The 22,775-nt window shown below is 34.7% G+C and overlaps 2 protein-coding genes across 2 annotated transcripts; both read right to left on the reverse strand.

Moving 5' to 3' along the window:
* Positions 1-275: 275 nt before the first annotated feature.
* Positions 276-1,175, reverse strand: LOC127542109 (vomeronasal type-1 receptor 1-like). The gene has a single exon (XM_051967632.1). The coding sequence runs from the start codon at positions 1,173-1,175 to the stop codon at positions 276-278; it is 900 nt and encodes a 299-aa protein (XP_051823592.1).
* A 16,850-nt stretch (positions 1,176-18,025) lies between these two features.
* Positions 18,026-19,436, reverse strand: LOC127541129 (vomeronasal type-1 receptor 3-like). The gene has a single exon (XM_051966239.1). The coding sequence runs from the start codon at positions 19,434-19,436 to the stop codon at positions 18,540-18,542; it is 897 nt and encodes a 298-aa protein (XP_051822199.1). The 3' UTR covers positions 18,026-18,539.
* Positions 19,437-22,775: the final 3,339 nt, after the last annotated feature.

A 22,775-nucleotide genomic window follows, 5' to 3' on the forward strand; every position in this document is an offset into this window, starting at 1 on the left:
CTCTGAGTAGAATTTCAGAACTGCCCCCTCTCTTTCTATCTATCCAAGTTCTTTTCCCTGGAAATATTCTGGTATCTTTCTTCAGATATATTGCAATTTTCCTAAGAGGACTGTTGTTTTTTCCAAACTAGTGCCCTATATGCATTTGAGTTGCTGGGAGTGAAATCTGGAAAGTTTTGAATTCTATGGCTATTCTGCTACTTTGCAAGAATTGTCAGTAGGTCTTCTATTTAGATCAGCATTACAGGGTAAGGGAGATTGAGTAGTTTTTCAAATTATCTGTGAGCACAAAAACTGGGGATCTGGTTACTAATGCTGATCAGAATGAAAGGGCTGACTGTTGGATAACGAAGAGAGAGAAGGGCTGATGTATGTATCATCCAAGTGTTTGTGAATTTAAAATAGGACATGTACAGAATAAAAATGGGACTGAATATATTAAACAAAACAAAGGTGGCCACTAGAAGCAGGATAGTTTGGGTTGCCCTCGTTTCAGGGGATACTTTGGTAGAGGTGCTATTACTATGTATATGATTAACATTCCTCTTGTGTCTGTATAGCATTAAGACCATATGGAAGCTAGAAGATATCATGAGGCCTGCAAAGAAAATATCATGGACACATGCTATGATTTTAAATTTTATATGGTTATTATTATACATATCTAGAGCTCTATACCCAGTGTTGCATCCGTATTTACTGACTGTGCTGTTCTTTGGACCATCATGATGTAGAAATATAAGGATATCTAATAGTAGATTAATGATCCAGCATAGAACAATGCATGGAATGATGAACTTTGTTGCTTTAATTTTCAACTGTGCCCACATGGAGTTGTTGGGACTAATAGTAATGGCCTGGAAGACACTCAAGAGACAAGTGCTGTATAAGGAGAGACCCCGGCTTATTGTCTGCATATATGTTATGATTTTAATCCCACTCTTGTCCAGGACACATTTTACCTTCCAAAGCCTTGTTATGGTAGGTATTCCCCTAAAGAGAAGTACCATAGCATTGGAAAAGGCTAAGTGGATGATAATTACATTTTTTGGTTTTACTTTATGAGCAGTCAAGAAATTAAAGCTATTTAGGATGAGGAGAGTTAAGTTTCCCAGGCATCCAATTCCAGTTAGTTGAAGGTATACTATCCCCAGAATTTCATCCAAAGTCAGCATTCTTTACCTCATGAAGATGATTTGCTGTCAAAATCAAGGAGACCTATGGGTAAAAATATGAAAATATGCTTGTTCGCGCTTGTTACTGAAATTCTATGATTTCAACTATTATGAGGAATAACAAAGTTTCTCAGACAGTGGCTAGTGAGTTATTATTTAAATTCAAAATTCCGTTCTTTATTGAAAATCTTGTAATCTTTCCATATACCTGAAGATCTCTCCAATACAGTGTTGATGATAGTGTCAAGAAGATCTGATTTCAAATGCAGTCTCTCACATTTACTAGTTGTGTGATCCTTGTTTAGTCATGTTTGCTTCAGAAGTAAATAATAAACCAGTGCAATATTTTCCCCAAGAAAACCCCACAAAATCACAAAGATGTAGATATAACTAAATGATAAAAACTATATCGAACATGGAATCCAACGAGTTTTTATTCACAATGACCTTCATTCCTATCCCAATTTTTTTGTTTCTGATCTTCATCCTTGTGACAGCTAAATCTTGTCTCTCCTTTATATTACAAGGTCCATATCCAGGCAATTAAATTCCACTTCATCAACTATTTCTATGTCCCTTGTACATTTGTTCTTGTGATTTCTATAATCTCCATTTATGGCTCCTCTTTATGTGTCTCTGAAGAACTTCAATGGAAATCCAGAAAAGTTTCTGAATGGATCCAATACTAAATTTTGATATCTAATCTCACCCAGAATCCACTTTGCAAAAAAGTCAATTTTCTACTTTTCACTTTTTAAATTGGTAGCTTACTCTCAAACTACTTTAAGTAATTTTTGCATTTCTTCCTGTGTGCCATAGTACTTTCTCATTTGAGGACCTTGTATCATAACTTGAGGTCATCAACTTTATTAGTTGAGTACCTTATGTCATAACTTTTCTTGCTTATATCCACTTCACTTCCCCACCTTCTCATCTTTGATGATGCTATTCACCTCTACTGTTTTCATCTCTACTATCCCTTAACCTATTAAGCTCTTTTCCTAGAAAACTCAGTCATCAATTATTCCTATCATTTCCTGCATGTGATCCTACTCAAGTTTCTCAATGAATTTGGGAAAAAATCATTGATTGAATTTCTTGTAAATAAAATTCCATAGTATAGACTTAGTCCTTAGGAGAAAGACAATATTTTCAACATCCAGAATTGAGCCACTGTTCACTCATAATCAGTCCCAAGACTTTCCCATGGCCACTCTCTCACATGCAAACCTTGTGCAGTATGTCACTAAAAACTTGATTAGTGCTCTTTGTTTCCCCCTTTTTTAATGTCTCTTGTCCATAAAATGCCATTTCCAACTATCATTCCTTTCATTCTTTTCTCCTCTAATGAGATATCCCTTTTCCTTGCCATTTACTCTTATGCAACCTGGATGACATTGTGTGCCATCTTTCCAAGAAAATTCTTCCCTCTAAAATACTATTTATATGTATATATATATGTATATATATATATGATTTAATATATATTTTAACATTATTTAACATGTATTGGATCACCTGCCATCTAGAGGAGGGGGTAGGGGGAAGGAGGGGAAAAATTGGAACAGAGGGTTTTGCAAGGGCCAATGTTAAAAAATCATCCACGCATATGTTTTGTAAATAAAAAGCTATAATAAATAAATAAAAATAAAAAAATAAAATACTCATTTTAAATTATCTTCAATCATTCCTTATGTCTTGGCCTTTTATCTATTGAATCTAAATTTTGCTTTGTCTCCCAAATCCTCAGAAAATATCTCCTCTTATTTTGTGGCTCAATTTCTTGAGAATATCTTATACAATTGATGCCTTCCCTTTATTTCTTCTTATTTTCTTAACACTCAACAATCTGATTAGTTTGTATTCAACCAGAACTTTTGTGTACTAATTTACTAATGGTCTCTTAAATGCTCATTCTTATGGCCTCTTCTTAGCCCTCATCCATTGGTATTTATCTTTTGCTTCTGGAACTGTTGATTGCCATTTAGTTTATTGTCTTTACTTTCTAGATTTTCATGTCTATATTCTTCTTTCGTTTTCTTCCTAGTCTCCTTTGCTGGATCTTAATTTATCTCACAATTCACCCTTGGATGGTTGATGTAGGCTTCCCTCTTCTTATGCTAGGTCTTTTCTTTCTCTCTATAGTATTTTATTTGTTGAAATCATTATCATTCCCTGAATAGAAGAATTATCTCTATATCGATTATAACATCTATTAATCTGGACCTATCCTCTTTCCTGACTGATATTCTTACATCCATAACTGAATTTCCTACATCTCATAATGAATGCTCCATAGCTGTCTTAAAATTAATATTCAAAAGGCTTAATTTATTATCTTTCTCTCAAAAACTTTCCTCTTTCGTATATTTCCTTATTCCTGTTAATACTACCAACATCTTTTTTGGTCACTTCGGCTTGAAACATGCCATTCATTCATGAGCTCTCTTCCCACTCTTATACCCATGATCATTTTGTTGCCAAATCCTCTTAATTTTATATTTATATCATGTCTTACATGACACTTTTCTCTCTGACATTATAATGACCCTGTTGCTGTTTTCATTATCTCATGCCCAAACAAATGTCCTAGACTACTAGATCGTCTCTCTGAATTAAATCTCTTTCTACTTTAGTTCTTCTTCCACTCATCTGTCAAACTGATCTTTCTACAGTGTTGATTTAATATTATCAACTCTCCTCTTCAGTAAAGTACAATTACATTTTATTCCATTCAGGTAAATATAAAATTCATATTTTTAATTCAAATCCCTTCATAATCTGCCCCCTCCCAACACTTCCAGTTTTCTTAAACCATATTCCTCACCATAAAGCCTGCAATGCAGGGAAACTGGCTTTCTTGATGTTCCTTGAACAAGAAGCGGAACCTCTGAAATCCATAGATTTTTGCTGGACATCCACATGGCTGAGATGAATTCAATCTCCTTTTCTATTTCTTCTCTGCCTCTGGACTATTGAAAACCTCAATTAAAATCCTATCTTTTTTCAAGAAATATTTCTCTATACTCAAAAATGACAGCACTTCCCCTCTCTTGATCTCACTCATTAATTTTGTAAATAAATGATTTGTTGATATCAGTTTGGATGTAGTGTCTCCCATTGTACCGTGAGCTTCTGAGAGTGATGTCTTTTGTCTTTTGTTTGATCATGGTTTTTTTTTTTTTTTTTTTTTGCATATTTCTTGAAACATAGTGTATTTTAAAGAAATACTTTTGGAACAAGAATTTCAATTTAGAATATGGGCCTATCCCAGTAATGTTTTTCTTACATATCTGTTTGTTGTTTTTATGTTATTTTGTATTTTATGGGGTTGCAGGAAATGCAAATTAGCCACCTTGATCTTTTAAGATCAGATTCTAACATATAATTAAAATCTCTCTAACTTCAGAGAGTAATGTATAAAATTCATGAGTTTCTTAGAAATTAATTTTAAGCCCCATTTAATCACAATATAATAATGCTTTAAAAACATTACACCCAGGTATTTCCCAAGCAGCATCTCAACTATCATGTCTGCTAGACAATTTCTTCTACCTGAACTGGACTTTTTCTTTCTTAGGAAAAAGAATCAAATTTAAAGAAAACTTCAAACTCAATAGCCCCTCGTTTATGAATGAACTGGGAAAATAATTTGCTTTGCTGAGAATCCTTGTGTTTGTTAGTCACTGACAGAATTTCTTTTCTTAACTGAGTGGAGTTTCCATTATATCCTCTAGATATGGAGTGATCCTTTGAGCTTAATTGGTCCAAATCATTACTATTTCATTTTTTTTTTCAATAATGAAAGCAGAATTTGGACAATATTGTTGTTAGTGGAGGGCAGAGAACTTCTTCTGCCCCATATAGTGAACATTATTTTTAACATAAGAAGAAACAAAATCACATGTATTATTAAGCTCAATCAGGATCATGCTAAGGGAGGGGAAAAATACTTTAGGATCATGGCATTTAGGAGGCAGAAGTGAAGAGGCAAAGAACTCTCAGTTTGCACCTCAGTGTTGATTTCTGAAATGGCAGATTCTGCGTTTCAGAAGAGGGGCAGCAGAGCACGCATTCTCAATGACTATTATTTGCATCATTTTATTTTCCTCCCATTCTCTCAATACAGAGAAGCATGTTGGGCCACGTTAAGGAAAGGAAATGGTTTGGGACAGAGAAAAGGTGAGAGCAGAAGCCAGGGGTCTTTATTGTCATACTCATTTCCAAATTCTGTAAGAAATTGCAGATCCTGAATGTGCCATGTTAAGTCATGAGACAGGAGGCAATTCCTATGCTCATTAACAGATCTAGGCTTATATGCCAAACATGCTATTCCTCAAGATAGAGACAGGCTAAATAAAACTATCTCCTTCCCATCTTCTTCCAATGTAACCACTCCCTGACATATAGGTGCCTAGGGATACTTTTTGGACAAAATAACTCAGCGTCAGAATTTCTTGTCAATGAAATACACACTGATCTATACCTTTGATTAAGCTAAGGTCAACAATTCGTAAGCAATTGTCACAAGCCCATCTGGAACCTGGTAACTGAATGTGGGGATCATGGAATTATGAATTGTTATCAGTAAATGTTGGATTTTATACTTAATTTTTATACCTCCATATATGGATCAGCATTAAAATTTTTCAGGTGAAAGAAGTCAAAAATGGGCAACGTTTAAGAAGCCCTACCTTAAGTGAAGCCCAGAGCAGGAAGAGTTGAGAAATATTCGGCCAGCACTGGAGCAAGTTCAATGCCAGTTGTAGATGTCATTTGACGCCTTATTCCTTTTCATTGTCATGAGAAGTGTTATTTCTTGGATACTGCATACAGATACAGGAATATTAGTTTTATTTTCTTTGAATCACTCAGTCTCTTGCACTTTTAAAATTCTTTATCACTATGTCCTGGCTTGCCCTGCTTCTTTCAGATCTTAGTCAAAGTTTCACATTCTTGAAAACCTTTTGTCAGTTAGCCATTATTTAAACATCTTCTCCATGATGCATATATTATGCCTTCTCTCTTCTTATCTCTCTCTCCTTCTCCCTTTCTCTTTCTTCCCCTCTCTCTGGCCCTCTCACCTCCTTTCCTAGGTTTTTTGCATGATGGAGATCCCGTAGACTTTGAACTTCTTGAAGCAAGCAGTGCTTTTGCCTTTCTTTACCTCCTCACACTCAGCACAGGGATTGGACCATTGCTATGTGCCTACTTAGTCTTTTGAGTGGCTGACTTTCATTTATCTCATTCAGTAAGATGTTATGCTAGGCTCTAAGCATGCAATGATTGATTCTGTCCTGTTATACAGATCTCTGTCTCAGGTACTAAGGCATAGTCACTTACCAGGTCGGTCTCTGTCAATATAGCAGAAAGTATAATAGCAGCAATCTGTGCTTAAGTGGGAAAATATGCCTGTATGACTGTGTGGGTCATATATAGGGGATGGTCAGAGATGCAGTTGTTATGCTGGCTGTGTCTGAGCTCATCTCTCCATCAGGGCTGTAATTATCATGTCATCTGCAGAGAAATGGTACTGTTTGCCTGGGTTATCTGGGACCCATTAAAGGGAAATGAACTTTTATCCCAAGTGTTTAGACTTATCTAGACTATGGATTGCTTAAAGTCTCTAGTGCAACATCAATGAGCAGGTGGGGAGAAGGGAAGAAATGAAGGCCTGTCAATGCCTTGCAGAAAGATGCAATAAGAGCATGTAAGCCAGCGGATTGTGCAACTAATTGATGTTCAGCTTTGGTTATAGGTGAGTTTCTCTTGTATAATTGACACAGTTGGGTCTGTCTTATAGGACTCTCCCTATAGGCTCCTTATTTTGTTTTCTGTCTAATGGAAAAAAAATTAAAAATCAAGTTTAATTCCCCCCCCCCCCCATGAGGGCTGATTCCACATTAGGAATTGATGATCATCTGTAATCAAGATTATCTCAACTTCTATCCCCTACAGAAAAAGAGGACCAACACTTTTAACAAAACTCATGCAATATCCTATGGTTTCAGGGGTTGGGTCAGAACATTACACTTCTTTTCCCAACTTCTTTCCCTGAATGAACAGACTTAATCCTCTATATATTTTCCCTCTCTTGCTACCTAACTTTTTAATTCTACAATTTCTTCAATTGTCAGGGCCTACTCTTCTTCCCCATCTCTCCACATAATGAGCCTGACCTTGATTTTGGAATGACGCATGAGTACTGTTCTTCCATATATAAAAATAGTGACATTCCCCACTGACCTAAATTTATCACATGCTATTTCTTCTTGCTTCTTATTCCTTTCTAATCAAGCATTTATTAAGCTTCTATCATTTACTGCATTTGTTCACATATAGTAATATTGACCAAAATGAAAATGGTAGAGGGTGAGAATTTATGTATACATACATAATAATGTAATATATATGTATATATAATATATTGTATATATAAACTATTACAAAACAATTCTTTTTGTTTTGTTTTGTTTTTTATACACATTGCTTTTTGAATCATGTTGGGAAAGAAAAATCAGAGCAATAGAGAAAAAAACATGAGGGAGATAAAAAAAAACAGAAAAAAAGAAGTGAACATAGCATGTGTTATTTACATTCAGTCTCCTTAGTTCTCTTTCTGGAAGCAAATGGCATCTTTTTTCCAAAAATCTATTGGAGTAACTTCGGATCACTGAACCACTGAGAAGAACCAAGTCTTTCATAGTTGATCATCATACATTCTTGCTATTATTGTGCACAATGTGTTTTTGGTCTATTTGTTTCACTCAGCATCACTATGTGTGAATCTTTTTAGGCCTTTCTAAAATCAGCTTGTTTATCACTTTTTATAGAAGAAAAATATTCCATTACTTCCATATACCACAACTTGTTCAACCATTCCCTAATGGATGGGTTTCTACTCCTTTTCCAATTCTTTGCTACCACAAAAAGAGCTGCTACAAACATTTTTGTACATGTGACCTAAGGACAAACACATGACATTATGCTTTTTACATACTTAGATTTTTCCTACTGACATTCCTTGATCTTCTGTGTGAGAATCAATAAAATTTCTGAGGCAATGGGTATTGTTTTGAACTCCAAAATTATTTTTTTAGATGAAAATCTTGTATCATTCCATCTTTCCAGAGGCCTGAAGATCTCTAGGGAATAAGATGGTACAATGGACTGGATGTTAGCCTGGAATTGGAAGACCTGAGTTCAAATTCAGCCTCAATGATCCTGAGTCCAGCCTAGCTATGTGATCCTATATTCCTCAGTGATGTGTATTTGTCTCAATTTCCTCATCTAAAAATGAGGTGGAGAAACAAGTGGTAAATACCTTTAGTATTTTTGCCAGGAAATCCCCAGGTGGTTCTGTTGTTGTTGTTTGTCCTTTGTTCTGGAAGAGGACCATGACATCAGGGATAAGAGACCATGACATACAATTGAATTGGATTTAAGTGAGGGCTACAAAGAATTATAGATAATTAATCAACAAGACAAATTAAGAAGACTTATGACTGTATACTTCTTGCTAGTGATCTTCAATTCTACTGTCTTTCTTTAATTTTCTGCCCTTCATTATTGCAACAACTAAACTCTTCCCTACAATGCTCAATACCTGTCAATACCCTTGTCCTGACAGTACCTAACAACCTGTCAATAGCCTTGTCCAAGTAACTAACCTCTATTTTATAATCTACTTTTGTGTCTCTTTTCTGTGCTCCATTTTCCCTTAAGGACTCCTAAAACCTCCATTTATTGCTTCTCCTTATTTGTCTCCAAAGAATTATACAGGAAATTAGGAATCTTTTCTGAATCGATTCATTATAAAATTTTAAGAAATCTTGTAAATCTTGTACTTACATTGTTTACTACTACTCTTCTGAGCTAATCTTACCAAATAAGTAAATCTTCAATTACATCCGAAGGCAAAAGTAATATCATTGTGGTTTTTCATATTAGATCTTCTAAGAATCCAATTAAGTAATGAATATCTTCTTTGAACATGCAACAAAATATGTTATTACTAGTCTTTGCATTCATCTAGGCCCAAGTATTTTCATTATCTGAGCTTTTGTTTTGTTTTGTTTTTCAAAGAGTTGATAATGCTTGCAGGTGTGTGACATCAAATCCAGGATAGGAATATACAAGACTCCTGTTAAGGGCATAGTACTTCTGGAGAGTCCTAGGCCTTTGTAGGTATGACTATGTAACTCCTACCTTTATGAGAGGAAGAGAAAAAAGCCTTAGGAAGCAGAAGTAGATACCAAGCCTTTGAGTTTGCCCTAAAATTCTAGGTCTGGCAACTCAAGAAAAACCTAAGGAGGCATACAGAATAGTAGACCTAGTATGGTTTCCTTTTATCTTACAATGGAGCCTTTCTGATGACAGTGGGCAACACATGTACCATAAGGGAGAATGATATTATTTTCCTGATTCATTATTTCCATTATCTTGTCCCTAATATGCTAATATGCAAATATGTCCAATTAGTAATAGAAGAAAGGAGGACCTCTGGTGGAAATGAAAATGTTTGGAGATAAATACAGTCAGTAAGCACACACAATTAGTGCACACACATTTGATGACATTTCTCTAGCAATATGGAAACATATGAATAGTTTTATAGCTTTTTCAGCATAATTCCAAGTTGTTCTCCAGAATATTCACAACTCCATCAACAATGCTTTAGACTACACTTAAAAAAAAAAAAGCTCACTGATGAGGAAATCACTATATTGTAATGACCCCACTAGCACCCAGGATACCCCAGAATCAGCCAGAGTCAGGATAAGCAAAAGTCCTCAATCTTTATTCTTGGTCCCCAGCCGCAGAATTGAACAGGATGGAAGCAGATTCTCTGCGACTGCCTTCTCCCCCTCTACCACTGAGAGGGTGTCCCTGGCTCATCTTACCCCACCCCCTAGTCCCTCCTACAATCCTCTATGCACCAATCATTGAGCCAGTATGGATAGTGAAAAGTATCATTTTCCAAGCATATGCCCATAGAGTATTGTCCAATCAGTAGTTAGCCTCAAGTGCTTGGCAGTCCTGACCTCAGTGCATTGATTCCATAGTTTCAGTCCTCTACACTATATGTTTTACAAACATCGTCATATTCACTTTAAACGTCTAAGGTTTGAAATGATTGAATGAGGGAAGAGATACAAAACTAGCCTTTCTTAGAGTTGACCTAACAAGTAACCTTTCTTTAGATGAGTACAAAGTAGAGAAGTGACAGAAATTTTACCTTAGAATAAAGGACCCAAGATCATTTAAATCTAAAAGCTAGTGAATGAAGTAAGTTTTACTGGAAAGGAAACAAAATAAGTCAGCTAGATGGAAAGCAATGATTATTGGAGAAGGGGGCAGGGGAGTAATTTACATATTTAAGTATTTTTGTTTCTCCCAAGATGAATAAATCATTTACCAAATCTGGACCTAACTTTCCTCTTATATAAAATTGTTTTTGACTAGAATGACTGGCCCCCAAAGTCCATTCTTTGATTCTATAATTGCTAAGTATTGTTAGAATTCTTACAAGGTGCTGAGTCAGTGGAATTGATAGAGACAGTGGTTGTTTAGCAGGGTATTTAACAATCCAGTTCTTTAGATGTACTTAGTACTTACTACAATTCCACAAGATTCACACCTTTAAGAGAGCATGTATAAGCTAGGATCCTCAACCAGGATTGACTTTGGGAAATTCACAAGCCAGAAACGGCAGTTGGGCAGAACTATGGAGGACTGAGAAGTGATGGCAGGCTGTACTGTGGAGATGACTGAAACCTCCAGAAAAGCTAGCTGAGTCCCAAGTGAAGGAGACAAGATTTTGAAGAGACAATAAAGGATTTGGACCTTTAACTCCTGGCTGCATTTGGGGTGATTACTTTGAACTGAAACGAAGGCTGCTCCCAGAAGCCCCTCAAGAAACCTGCTCCCAGAGAAGATTATATTTTAGAGAAGAACATTACAAATTGTCAGTGACAGCTTATTTGCTAGCACATCTTTTGTTTGTAAGGCAAGGCAAGAAATATGCAGAATATAAGTTTTGCACCTCTTCATAAATTATAGACCAATTGTGAGCCAAAAGAAATATACATGAATACTGGGAGTATGTTTATAAAATTAGGTTTCCAAATCTGTAACCAATACTTTAACATGATGTGACCCCTCCTGAACATATTGAGAAAACAACTCTCTGTGCTTAGCATTTTAAGTGGAATAATGGAGAGAGCTCTAGAATTAGAATTAGGAAGAACAGAATTCAAATTCTACTTGCAAATCCTTACTAGCTTTGTGACCATAGTCAAGTGAATGTTTAATCTCAGTTCCTTAAATCGTAAAATAAGGCCTGGCCTAGGGAAGAGAAGTCACAGAATGAGATTTAGAAGACATTAAAAAACTCTTATATTCTACAGAGTATTGTAACATTTATACTCTATATTATCGTATATATATATATATACACACACACACACAACTACACTATAGTAAAATCTAAACAGAGTAATATCTCACTTTTTCTATTTATGTATCATTCTCTATGGTCAGCTCTGGTTTAAATGATAGTGATAATGGGTACCCACTGCCACACTGGAGCATTACATCAGACACATCACATCTATGATGCTCTGAACTTTCTCAGTACAAAAGAGTATTTCTGGATCCCACTGGGGACAAATAGTGGTTTAGGATGGTAAGCAAATGCAGGCAATGAGAGTAGAGACAGAGTTCATTGAATCCTATACTCTTCCAAATTTAGTGAGAAACTTAAAATCCTGAATTTGATTTTCCAAGTCATTAGGCATGAGGCAACTTCTCCTGTTCCTGAAAGAGGGTTAATGAGAATATATAAAGCCCACTTCTCAGTTGGCTAACACTGAAAAAAAAAACTTCCTCATCTTCTCATAAGATTGTAAATACAAAGGATCCAGAATGTATGTTCCTGAGTTTCTACTTGGGCAGAATCTCAGCATCAGGATCCCATGACAACTGATTTGATTGTGCTATATTTCCTAGTAGAGTTGTGTTCATATCATGATGGGTTGAGAGCCGGTGACGTAGATACAATGTCATTACTGCCTATCAGGGAAGGAGCATAACTTTTTTTATTATTGTTATCAGGGTTTTAAATCTAATGCTATCACAGAAAAACCTGAGGTATTGATTTCTCTTTTCTTCAATTTTCATCATTCAATAAATTAGTATGTATCCCTAATATTCATAATATTAGTACCTATTCATCTTATTTGTTAGCAACTACTATATATCTGATCCTATTGACATATAAACACTAAATAGAGGGAGAAGATAGAAATGAAATTTCCTACTTCTTTCAGATTACTAAATAAAGGGTAGGGGTGTGTGTGTGTGTGTGTATGCACACACGAGTATGAACATGTGTATGTCCCTATACAAAGGAGTTATTAGAGACTTTAATAACAGAATGAGAACTTTCTTTTTAAGAAAGGAACTCATTTGAACATAGAATGAATTCCAGAGCATTATCCTGTTAGCTTTGCAGTAGCTGCAAATTTGATGATCATTCAATGTCAATTTGATAATCATTCAATGTCATTTTGCAGTTTCTCTTTGAATTCAATCATCGGAGGAATTATAAAAATTGTTTACATTCTATATCTCTCCATCTTCTATTTCTTTGTTAAAATCTAGGTAAATTACATCTTCATCATTCCTCTCATTGATCAGGTTAGTAATCCTATGCCAAAAGGAAACAAGTTTATTCTGGCATGATGTGATCTTCATAGTTCCATGCTTGTCTTGTGTATTCATCATATTCATTTACAAATATTAACCTATTATCACTTTAATGTAGTTTTTTTTCAGAATTTCCCTAAGAAATCAAATCAATTTTACTAATATATATGGGGAAATTCATATTTTCTCCCATTTATGAAATTCAGGGTAGAATTTTTCTTACTTAATCTTTGCATAATTCTCCCATGTTCCTTGCAATTTCAAATGTTACTCACAGTAGCTCAGCAATGAGACCAGTCAGTGCACATTCTTCAGTGTCTAAGAATATATATTTGATCTTGTATAAATCCTATCATTTCATCAAAAGCAACTTACTCTAATAATATACAATATTACTTATTGTACTTATTATTTTCAGTCATTAATTTTTGTTTTCTCATTTCTGATGCAAAGGTTATTCAATTTGGCAAGAAAAACCTAGATCAGCCAGGTAGTCTCAAGATATCAGTCATCATTGAATGATCCAAACTGAACAAAGATAATTTTGTTACTTTTATATATTGTTTCCCTCTACAACATAATTTGAAAGATTTAAAAAATTTTTTCTTTATTTCCACTTAGTAGTCTTTGTTCATTTTGAGCCAGTCCTCCAGAGAGTATTTTTATAGGACAAAATAACACCGTATATTCATGCTAATATATCATTTTATTATCAACTTAAGAACCTTTATTTTAAAGCTATATTTGGTAGATTTAAATGTATATATACCTGGTTAAATTCAGATAAATTTCATTTTTCTTAATAATTGAAAATTATTCCTTTTGCAGCTTTACAATCTAATCACTTCTTGGTTTCCATCCTAATTTCCATCCTAATTGGAATGACTACCTCTTTACCATTTGGTTCAGTGAATTCTATTATATTTTGTAAAATATTCTCTAAAAAAGGTTATATGTCACATTGTCTGGATTTCTCAACCTCCATCATTTTAAGGAAAAAATGTTACTTATTCTCCACATTTTCATTATGCATGCCAAGTATTAATTCCTTCTACTAAGTAAGGAATCCAATTTAGTCAACAAGCTGATCCTGTTTTTTTATCTCCATCATTTGGGGGAAAAATTTACTAAGGTAAATCATGAAGCTACTATTTGTTTCACTTTTGGGAGAGTGAGTTCCAAACATACCTGGTTGATTGACTAATTCCTTTACAATTTGTTCATGTCATCATGCAAAGCTTCTAAATTGTTTTCCCTCATCCTCATCTACTTCTGTTTTCTGACTTCTTAATTATGCTTTATTTTTCTAGGAAATTCTTTATTTGGAAATCTCATTATCCTGAAAGATTGATTATGCCAAGTACTTATGTCCTATTGGTACCCTTTGTTCTATGGATTGGGCCATCTGATTTTGGGCAGGGTTATGGGGTTCAGAGGCTCTTTTTAAGAAAGGAACTCATTATAGACTTCTCTCTATTTCCTGATAATTATACTGCTTTCAGGTTTCTTCATTAAGCATTCCTTTTCTAGGAAACTCATTATTAGGAAGTCTCCTTATCCCTCAACAATGATAATTCGTTGTACATCTCATCAGTGTAATAAGTGCTCTGTTTTGACTTTCTCAATAGAAAGCAGGGCAAAAAAGCTCAGGATCTGTATTTATGAAAAGTCTTCTCCCCACTTTTTCTAAATCTATATTTCCTTCCAAATATTTGGATTTTTTTCATCAAGACTTCTTCATGGATACCAGTTCTATCAGCTTTCCAGATATCTGAGAAGCAGTTAAAATGCAAGATTAGAGGTGAATTAGAAAGATGGAATCAGGATAGATAGATTTGAGAATCATTAGCCTAGAGAAGATAATTAAGTTCATGTGAGCTAATAAAATCAGCAAGTGAAATTGTATAGAGGGAGAAAAGAAAAGAGCCCAGGTCATACCTCTGAGGAATTGCTATAGTTAGATGGTATGATCTGGAGAAGAATCCATCAAAGCCGAGAGAGAAAGACCAAAGAAATATGTAGCAAGAAAATGAAGAGAGGGTAGAATCCTGAAAGCATAAAGAGAAGAGAGCATCCAGAAGGAGAGAAGAATCAATAGTGTCAAAGGCTGCCCTGAGCTCAAAGAGAATTAATATTGAAAAAAAAAATTTGATTTGGATCTTAAAAAAATCATTCTTAACTTTAGAGAAAGTAGTTTCGGTGGAATAACAAGATCAGAAGACAATGTTGAAGGTAAGAAGAACGTAGGAAGAGAGAAACTATAGGCTTTGAGGTTTTATTCTTACCAGCTGTGAAGTCAAGTATCTCTCCTTGATTTAGAATTTAGAACTTGTTGGGTGCTTAACCTGTGAGTCAATTTGTATGAATATTTGAGGTAATAAATTTTATATTTTATTGTTTTCAAGGAATTTGTCTTGTATGAAAGCCTAAGTGTATCACTTCTTTTATTCTTCATAGGATCACTCTCTGCTGGATCATAGGATCTACTCTGAGGATCACTCCCTTCAAAATTATATCTTTGAGGATAAAATTAAATTTTACATCTTTAAATAGCTGCATGAATGAAATAAGGAAAGAGGAAATCAACAAATTGGACATGCAACTAAAAAAGCTGGAATAAGAACAAAATAACCCCCAATTAAATGCCTAATCAGAAATTCTGGAATTCAGAAGAGAGAATAATAAAATTGAAATTAGGAAAATTATTGAACAATTAATAAAAGTAAGAGTTGGTTTTATGAAAAAAACCAACATAGATAAAACTTTTGATTAGAAAAAGGAAAGAGATAAAAATCACCAGTATTCAAAATGAAAAGGGTTAATTTACCACCAATGAAAAAGAAATTAAAGAATAATTAAGAGTTATTTTGCCCTATTTTATGTCATCAAGTGTTATGGGCCAGAATTCTGAACTTGAAAGAAGGATTCTTGCAAGGTGTTAAGTCATGGAATTGATAAAGACAATGGTTATCTAGTTTAACATGGTGCTTGATAGTTCTCTAGTTCAGTAGGTGTACTTAGTAGTTAATATAGTTCTACAAAATTCACACCTATGATAATGTAATTATAAAAAAGCATATAAACTGGGAGCCTCAGCCAGAGTCAGAGCCAAAGAAGACAGAGGACTGGAGGTGGTGGGAGCTCAAGCTCTGGGAGCCAAAGAGAAAGATTCATTCCATCTTCATCAGCTTCATACACTTTCCCCCCACTGAGACCAAGGCTGGTCTGAAAGGTTCTCAAGAAAGCTAACCGAGCCCCAGGCAAGGAGACAATACAGAATTTGAACTTTGGATTTTAACACCTGGCTATTCTTGTGGTGATTACTTGACTGAAAAGAAGGTTGCTCCCAAGACCTCCAGAAAATCACCAAGAACACTACATTTTGAAGAACATTACAACCAAGTTTGACAATCTAACATAAATTGATTATATTTATAAAAATATCAATTGCCTATATTAACAGAAAAGAAAATGAACTATTTAAACAATACCATTTTAGAAAAATGAAATTTAATAAGTCATCAATGAACTCTTTAAGAAAAAATTTTCTAGGACCTGATGGATTTACAAGTGAATTCTACCAAATATTTAAAGAACAATTAATTCCAATGCTATGTAAACTATTTGTAAAAATGGTAAAGAAGAGTCCTGCCAAATTCCTTCTATGACACAAATATGGTACTGACATCTAAACCAGGAAGATCCAAAACAGAGAAAGAAAATTACAGACCAATATCCCCAATGAATATCGATGCATAAGTTTTAAATAAAATATTATCAAAGATATTACAAGCACTTATCAGCAGGATAATATACTATGATTAAGTGGGATTTATATCAGGCATCCAAGACTCATTCAATATCAGGGAAACTATTATAATAATCAACAGCATCAATAAAAAATCCAACAGAAATCATATGATAATCTCAATAGATGCAGAAAAAGCTGTTGACAAAATACAGCATCCATTTTTATTTTATTTTATTTTTTATTTATAAAGCATGGATAATTTTTCTAACATTGACTCTTGCAAAAAACCTTTTGTTCCAAATTTTCCCCTCCTTCCCCCCACCCTTTCCCTTAGCTGGCAGGTAGTCCAATGCATGTTAAATATGTTGAAATACATGTTAAATCCAATATATGAATACATATTTATACAGTTATCTTGCTGCATAAGAAAAATCATATCAAGAGGGAAGGAAAAAAAACTGAGAAAGAAAACAAAATGCAAGCAAATAACAATAGAGAGATTGAGGATGCTATGTTGCGTTCCACACTCTCTTCCCACCATTATCTCTCTGAGTGTAGATGGCTCTCTTTATCAGTGAACAAGAGGAACTGGTTTGAATCCTCTCGTTGTTGAAGAGAGCCATGTCCAGCAGAAGTGATCATCATATAATCTTGTTGTTGCCATGTATAATGATCTCTTGGTTCTGCTCATTTCACTAAGCATCAGTTCATGTAAGTCTCTCCAAGCCTCTCTGTATTTATCCTGCTGGTCATTTCTTACAGAACAATAGTATTCCATAGCATTCATATACCATAATTTATTCAGCCATTCCCCAATTGATGGGCATCCACTCAGTTTCTAGTTTCTTGCTACTACAAAGAGGGCTGCTACAGATATATTTGCACATGTGGGTCCCTTTCCCTCCTTTAAAATATCTTTGGGATATAATCCCAGTAGAAACACTGCTGGATCAAAGAGTATGCACAGTTTGATAACTTTTTGATCATACTTCCAAATAGCACCCATTCTTATTAAAAACACTAGAAAGCATAGGGATCAAGGGAGCTTTTCTTAAAATAATAAGCAGTATCTATATAAAACAAACAACCAACATTATTTGTAATGGAGAGAAATCTGACTAAATTGGTCTACTTCTTCAATAGATTTTGGATAGAAAATGCGATCTGCATCCAGAAAGAGAACTATGGAGTTTGAATGTAAATCAGTACATGATATGTTCATTTCTTTTCTCCATTCTTTTTCCTCTCCCAAGGCTTTTCCCTTTTATTCTGATTTTTCTCTCCAACATGATTTGTAAAGAAATATATATTAAAATAAATAAATAAAATTTAAAAAACAATTAACAGTATGAATCATTTAGATGAGTATTTTATAAGGCAACTGACCCATCTATTAATTAATAATAAGAGTTATACTAGAAAGTTGAAAATGTTTATCTTATTTGAACAAGCATGAGTTTCTGGTTGGCAAATTCATTCAGAAGATTAAAATTTCAGGCTTTCAATGAGAGCTATGTCTAGTTCAGAATCTGGTAAAAACTAGCACAAATGAAACCTAAAGTGGCATGTTAAGAAGAAAGGAGAAGTAATAAAGCAGTTACAAAAGAAATGAATTAATATAGGATGAGCCTAAAGAAGTTCCCTCAATATTATTTGAGGAACATACAAGTTATTTTTCATATTTTTCATGCAATTACCAAATGTTAGGGTGCCTAGAATTGGGAAAACAAACAGTTTTTCATGAGTCATCAATCTTGTGACTCAGTTTCCAATATCTGTTGGATGAGTGGCTTAGATCTTCAATGTTAAACTGAAAAGGTTGAAACATTTTGAGTCACTATGCTTCCATAACTCTTCTTTATAGGTCTGCATTACAGGGTAATGAATACCCTGTGTCTTTTAATCTATCTGTGAACACAAGTTCTGGGGATCTGAGAATCAATGCTGATCAGAATAAAAGGGCTGACTACTGGATACCACAGAGACAAAAAGACTGAGGCATGTATCATCCAACTGTGTGCATATTTGAAATAAAATAACACAGCAAAAAATGGACTGAAAACATTAAAGCAAACAAAGATGCTCATTAAAAGCAAGATAGCTTGGGTGGCTACAGTTTCATGGGATATTTTTGTGGAGACACTATTACTATGAATATGACTTACATGCTTCTTATGTTTATATAGGATTAAGATCATATAGACACTAGAAAAAGTCATGAGACACATAAACAAAGAATCATAAATACACATTATGATTATCATTTTAAGCTGATTCTTATTATATCTATCCAGATATCTATATCCAGTGTTACAACCATATTTATTATTTGTTCTGTTCTTTGGAGCATCATGATATAGAATTAGAATCATAATTAAGAGTAGATTGAAGATCCAGCAAAGAAGGATACATGGAATGATACATTTTGGTGCTATCTTTTTGAGCTGTGCCCAAATGGAATTGGTGGGACTAATAATGATGGCCTGGAAGACACTCAAGTGGCAGGTGCTACACAAGGAAAGGCTCCTGCTTAGTGTCTGCACGTACGTTATGATTTTAATCCCGGTATCATCCAGAAGACATTTCACTCTCCAAAGTCTTGTTGTAGTAGGTATTCCTCTAAAGAGAAGTACCATGGCATTGGAAAAAGCCAAATGGATGATAATTAAGTTTTTAGGTCTTGTTCTATGAACAATGAGGAAATTAAAGCTGTTTAGAAAGAAGAGGATGCAATTCCCTAGGAATCCAACTACAGTCAATAGCAGATATACCATTCCTAGAATTTCATCAGAAGTCAGCATTCTTTAGCTATCTTGTGAAGATGATGTTGTCAAATTCTATATGATCTATGGAAAAACACAAAACATTAAGCTTACTATGTACTTAGACTTTCTGACTGAAATTCCATGGCTTTCTGATATCCCATCTGAAGAACAATTCACTTTTCCAGACAGTGGATGAATTTTCAGAATCAAACTTCAAAATCCTTGTCTTATATGAAAATATTTTTTCATTCCATCTTACCTGATGCCTGAAGATCTACTAAGTGGTACAATGCACTGGGTGTTGACCCTGATGTCAAGGATACCTGTTTCCAAATGCAGCTTCAGATGCTAACTACTTGTGTAACCTCTGCTCCTCAGTGAACCATGTTTCCCTTAGTCTCCTCATGTACACAATGATCTGGAGAAGGAAATGGCATCTTTGCCAAGAAAGCCCAAGTGGATCTACAAAAAATTAGACATGACTAATCAACAAGACAAAACCAAAAGAAATTTGAACTTTTTCTTCCTCCCAGTGATCTTCAATCCTACAAATTTTCTTTTGTTTCTCTTCCCTTCATCATTGCAGTAGTTATCCTCTTAAATTTTACACATCAGTAACCTTGTTAAATCAACTAAACTTCACTTTATCACCTACCTTTGATGATATTGGTCATTTGTCGCTCAAGGACTTCTAAATTTTTCATTTCTTGCTTCTCTTCATGTGTCTCTGAAAAAGAACTATACAAGAAACCAGGAGACTTTCCCCATAAATTCATTATGAGAATGGAATTTAATTTAATTTAATTTCATTTGTGTCATTTAATATCATTTGAAATCCTCATTGCAAAACATCAGTTTTCTACTCCTCACTATTCCAACTGATATCTCACCCTCTCTACCTTCTTTAAACAACTTTCACATTTCTTCTTATGTTTTCCATAGCAGCAAATTCATCTGCATGACAATATGAGGACTTTCTTCATATATCACTGATTGAATAATTGAAATCATTCATGGAAAGTTCCTACTTTTCCCTTTCTGCTCACTTCATATACATTCTGCTATCTTTCTGCATTTTTTCATTTTTCATTCTAAATGAAGAAATTGCCTGTATGAGAAATCCTTGGCTTTATCTTCTCAAATCTTATTCCTAACATTCAGATCTCACCTAATAATTTCCACTCCTTGATTTTCAGTCACTTCTTTTCTACTGACTTATTTCTTGTTATCTGCAAATATTCTCATGTTTTTCTTTTCCCTCTAACGCCTTTATTTAATACTACTATTCTTATTACATATCACATTATATTTTTTACATAATTCACACATTCCTCTAAAATCTTGTTGAAGTAGTGATTCTGCTGAAAAAGAAGCAATATGGTATTGGAAAAGGCCAAATTGATAAAAATTAAGTTATTGTCCTTTATGTGGCAAAGTAGATATTTTATACATTCCTAATTGACCCACTGTCCACTCATCATTGTTGCTTTTCCAAATACTTTTGTGCTTTCTCAAATTTCTTATGACTCTCTAATGCCCACCCTCTTAGCTGAAAACATTAAGTCAAAAATCATTAAATATTTTATTAGAGAGGATTTTCTCCAATTTTTGACATCTCTCATGTCACTAATATTTCTTCTCCAACTCTTTTCTTTTACTTCTTTGTGCCATAATCAGGTGGCCCTGTTCCATCCCAATTCCTCCACGTGCATAAGTGATACTTTTCACACTTCCTTATTTTTAGTCTCTTCTTGTCTACTGACATTTTCTGATTGGCTTGGGCTATCTTCTCCCTTTCTCACAAAACTCTCATTTGATCTATTCAGCTCTACTAACTATAGTTAGTCTTCACACATGTCTTCATTTGAAATCTAAATTCCTTGAGAAAACTGACTACAATTGCTTCCTCTACTCAAGTTCTTATTTTCTTATTTCTCCACAGCCTGTCTTCTGAGTTATCATTCGCCTAAAAATGATGTCTCCAAATTTTTTTAAGATCCCTCAATTTTCCAACTTAATGGCCTTTTATCAGCCATCTTTCATCTGGTTTTGCTTTCAAACTGTGAGGGATGTAGAAGACCCTTACCCAAAATGACTACTCAGAGATCCCTCAGTAGAAGGCAGAAAAGTTGTTTATTGAAAAAACCTTCCAACTAGATGCTCTATTTAAACTATTAATTGCTTTTGTAAATCAATCTCTTTTCCCTTGTCTTTAAATCATCTTTTTTTAAACTTTAAACTTCAAGATTCACAATTAATTTTGAATCAAATTTCATAAAACTTATAATATAGTTTACAAATTACTCAATACTTTTAAAAAGCAACATACCATTTAAATAGGGAGATACAAACACAACCCCCCCCTAAGGTAAGCTACTGGCATTTTGTTTAATAACCTATATTTCAATTTGAAGTCCAACCAAATAAAAAAAAAAAAAGTTTTTTCCCCTTCTTTCCCCTTTCCTGCAAAGCCACTGCCAGAGACAGAGGAAGAGAAAAAGAAAAATGATTTTCTTTTCTTGAGAAGCCCAAAACTAGTTCCCAAATTCTAAGACCAATACATTCTGAGCCACTCTGAAAGAATTACTACTCTGAATAATTCCAGTTCCCACAATTCAGGCTGATATTTTTCTAAGCCTGTAATACAGAGCTGAATTCTTATGTCTTATGAGCTTTCTAACTTTTAACACAGAACAAAGGCAATGCAAAGCAGACATACACACAGACATTCACAAAACTCTATTTTCACCTTTTACATAGAGATTTAAGTCTGATATACCCAAATAATCCTGGGATATACATCCTCCCAGTTTTCTTCCCTTGTATATCTGGAAGTTCATTCCAGTCTTGAATTTCCTAGCTAACGTCCTGATACAAATTTTTGGACTGCTTCTATACCACCCTGGACCCGATCCAGGTGTTGGCGGAGGCCCTATGTTACCCTCACGCCCAGGTGGAGGCCCTATGTTACCCTCACACCCCCACAGCCACCCGAGAGCTTCCTTAGGAAAAGTCCTTTATTGTTGGGGTTAACAGCAGTCCACACCAAAAATAAATTTAAGAGGGCTAATCCCTCAGGGTCTCCCTCGACCCAGCCAATAAACCCCCAGACTTCCCAAGAGCTTTACCTCGAGAACATATGTTTCTTTTCAGGCTGCAAATGCCGGCCATCAGGACTCTACTTCTTTCAATCTTCAATTCTGCGTTCCACTGAGTATCCCTGCTTCGGGTCATTGTCTAAGAAGGGAGGGAGGCTGCTCACCCAGAGCCAGAGACCATGGAGAAAACTACTCTGTGGGCGCCTGTCCCTGTTCGGGGTGCACATAGCCATCTCCCCCAAAGACCCCATCCCGGACAAGCCCCCAATTGTGAGGG

Source organism: Antechinus flavipes, chromosome 6 (genome assembly GCF_016432865.1).
Source record: "Antechinus flavipes isolate AdamAnt ecotype Samford, QLD, Australia chromosome 6, AdamAnt_v2, whole genome shotgun sequence".
Lineage (NCBI taxonomy): Eukaryota > Metazoa > Chordata > Mammalia > Dasyuromorphia > Dasyuridae > Antechinus > Antechinus flavipes.

Excerpts from the sequence above, each read along its gene's own strand:
- LOC127542109 (XM_051967632.1), bottom strand. The coding sequence starts at position 1,175 with ATGCTGACTTTGGATGAAATTCTGGGGATAGTATACCTTCAACTAACT.
- LOC127541129 (XM_051966239.1), bottom strand. The coding sequence starts at position 19,436 with ATGCTGACTTCTGATGAAATTCTAGGAATGGTATATCTGCTATTGACT.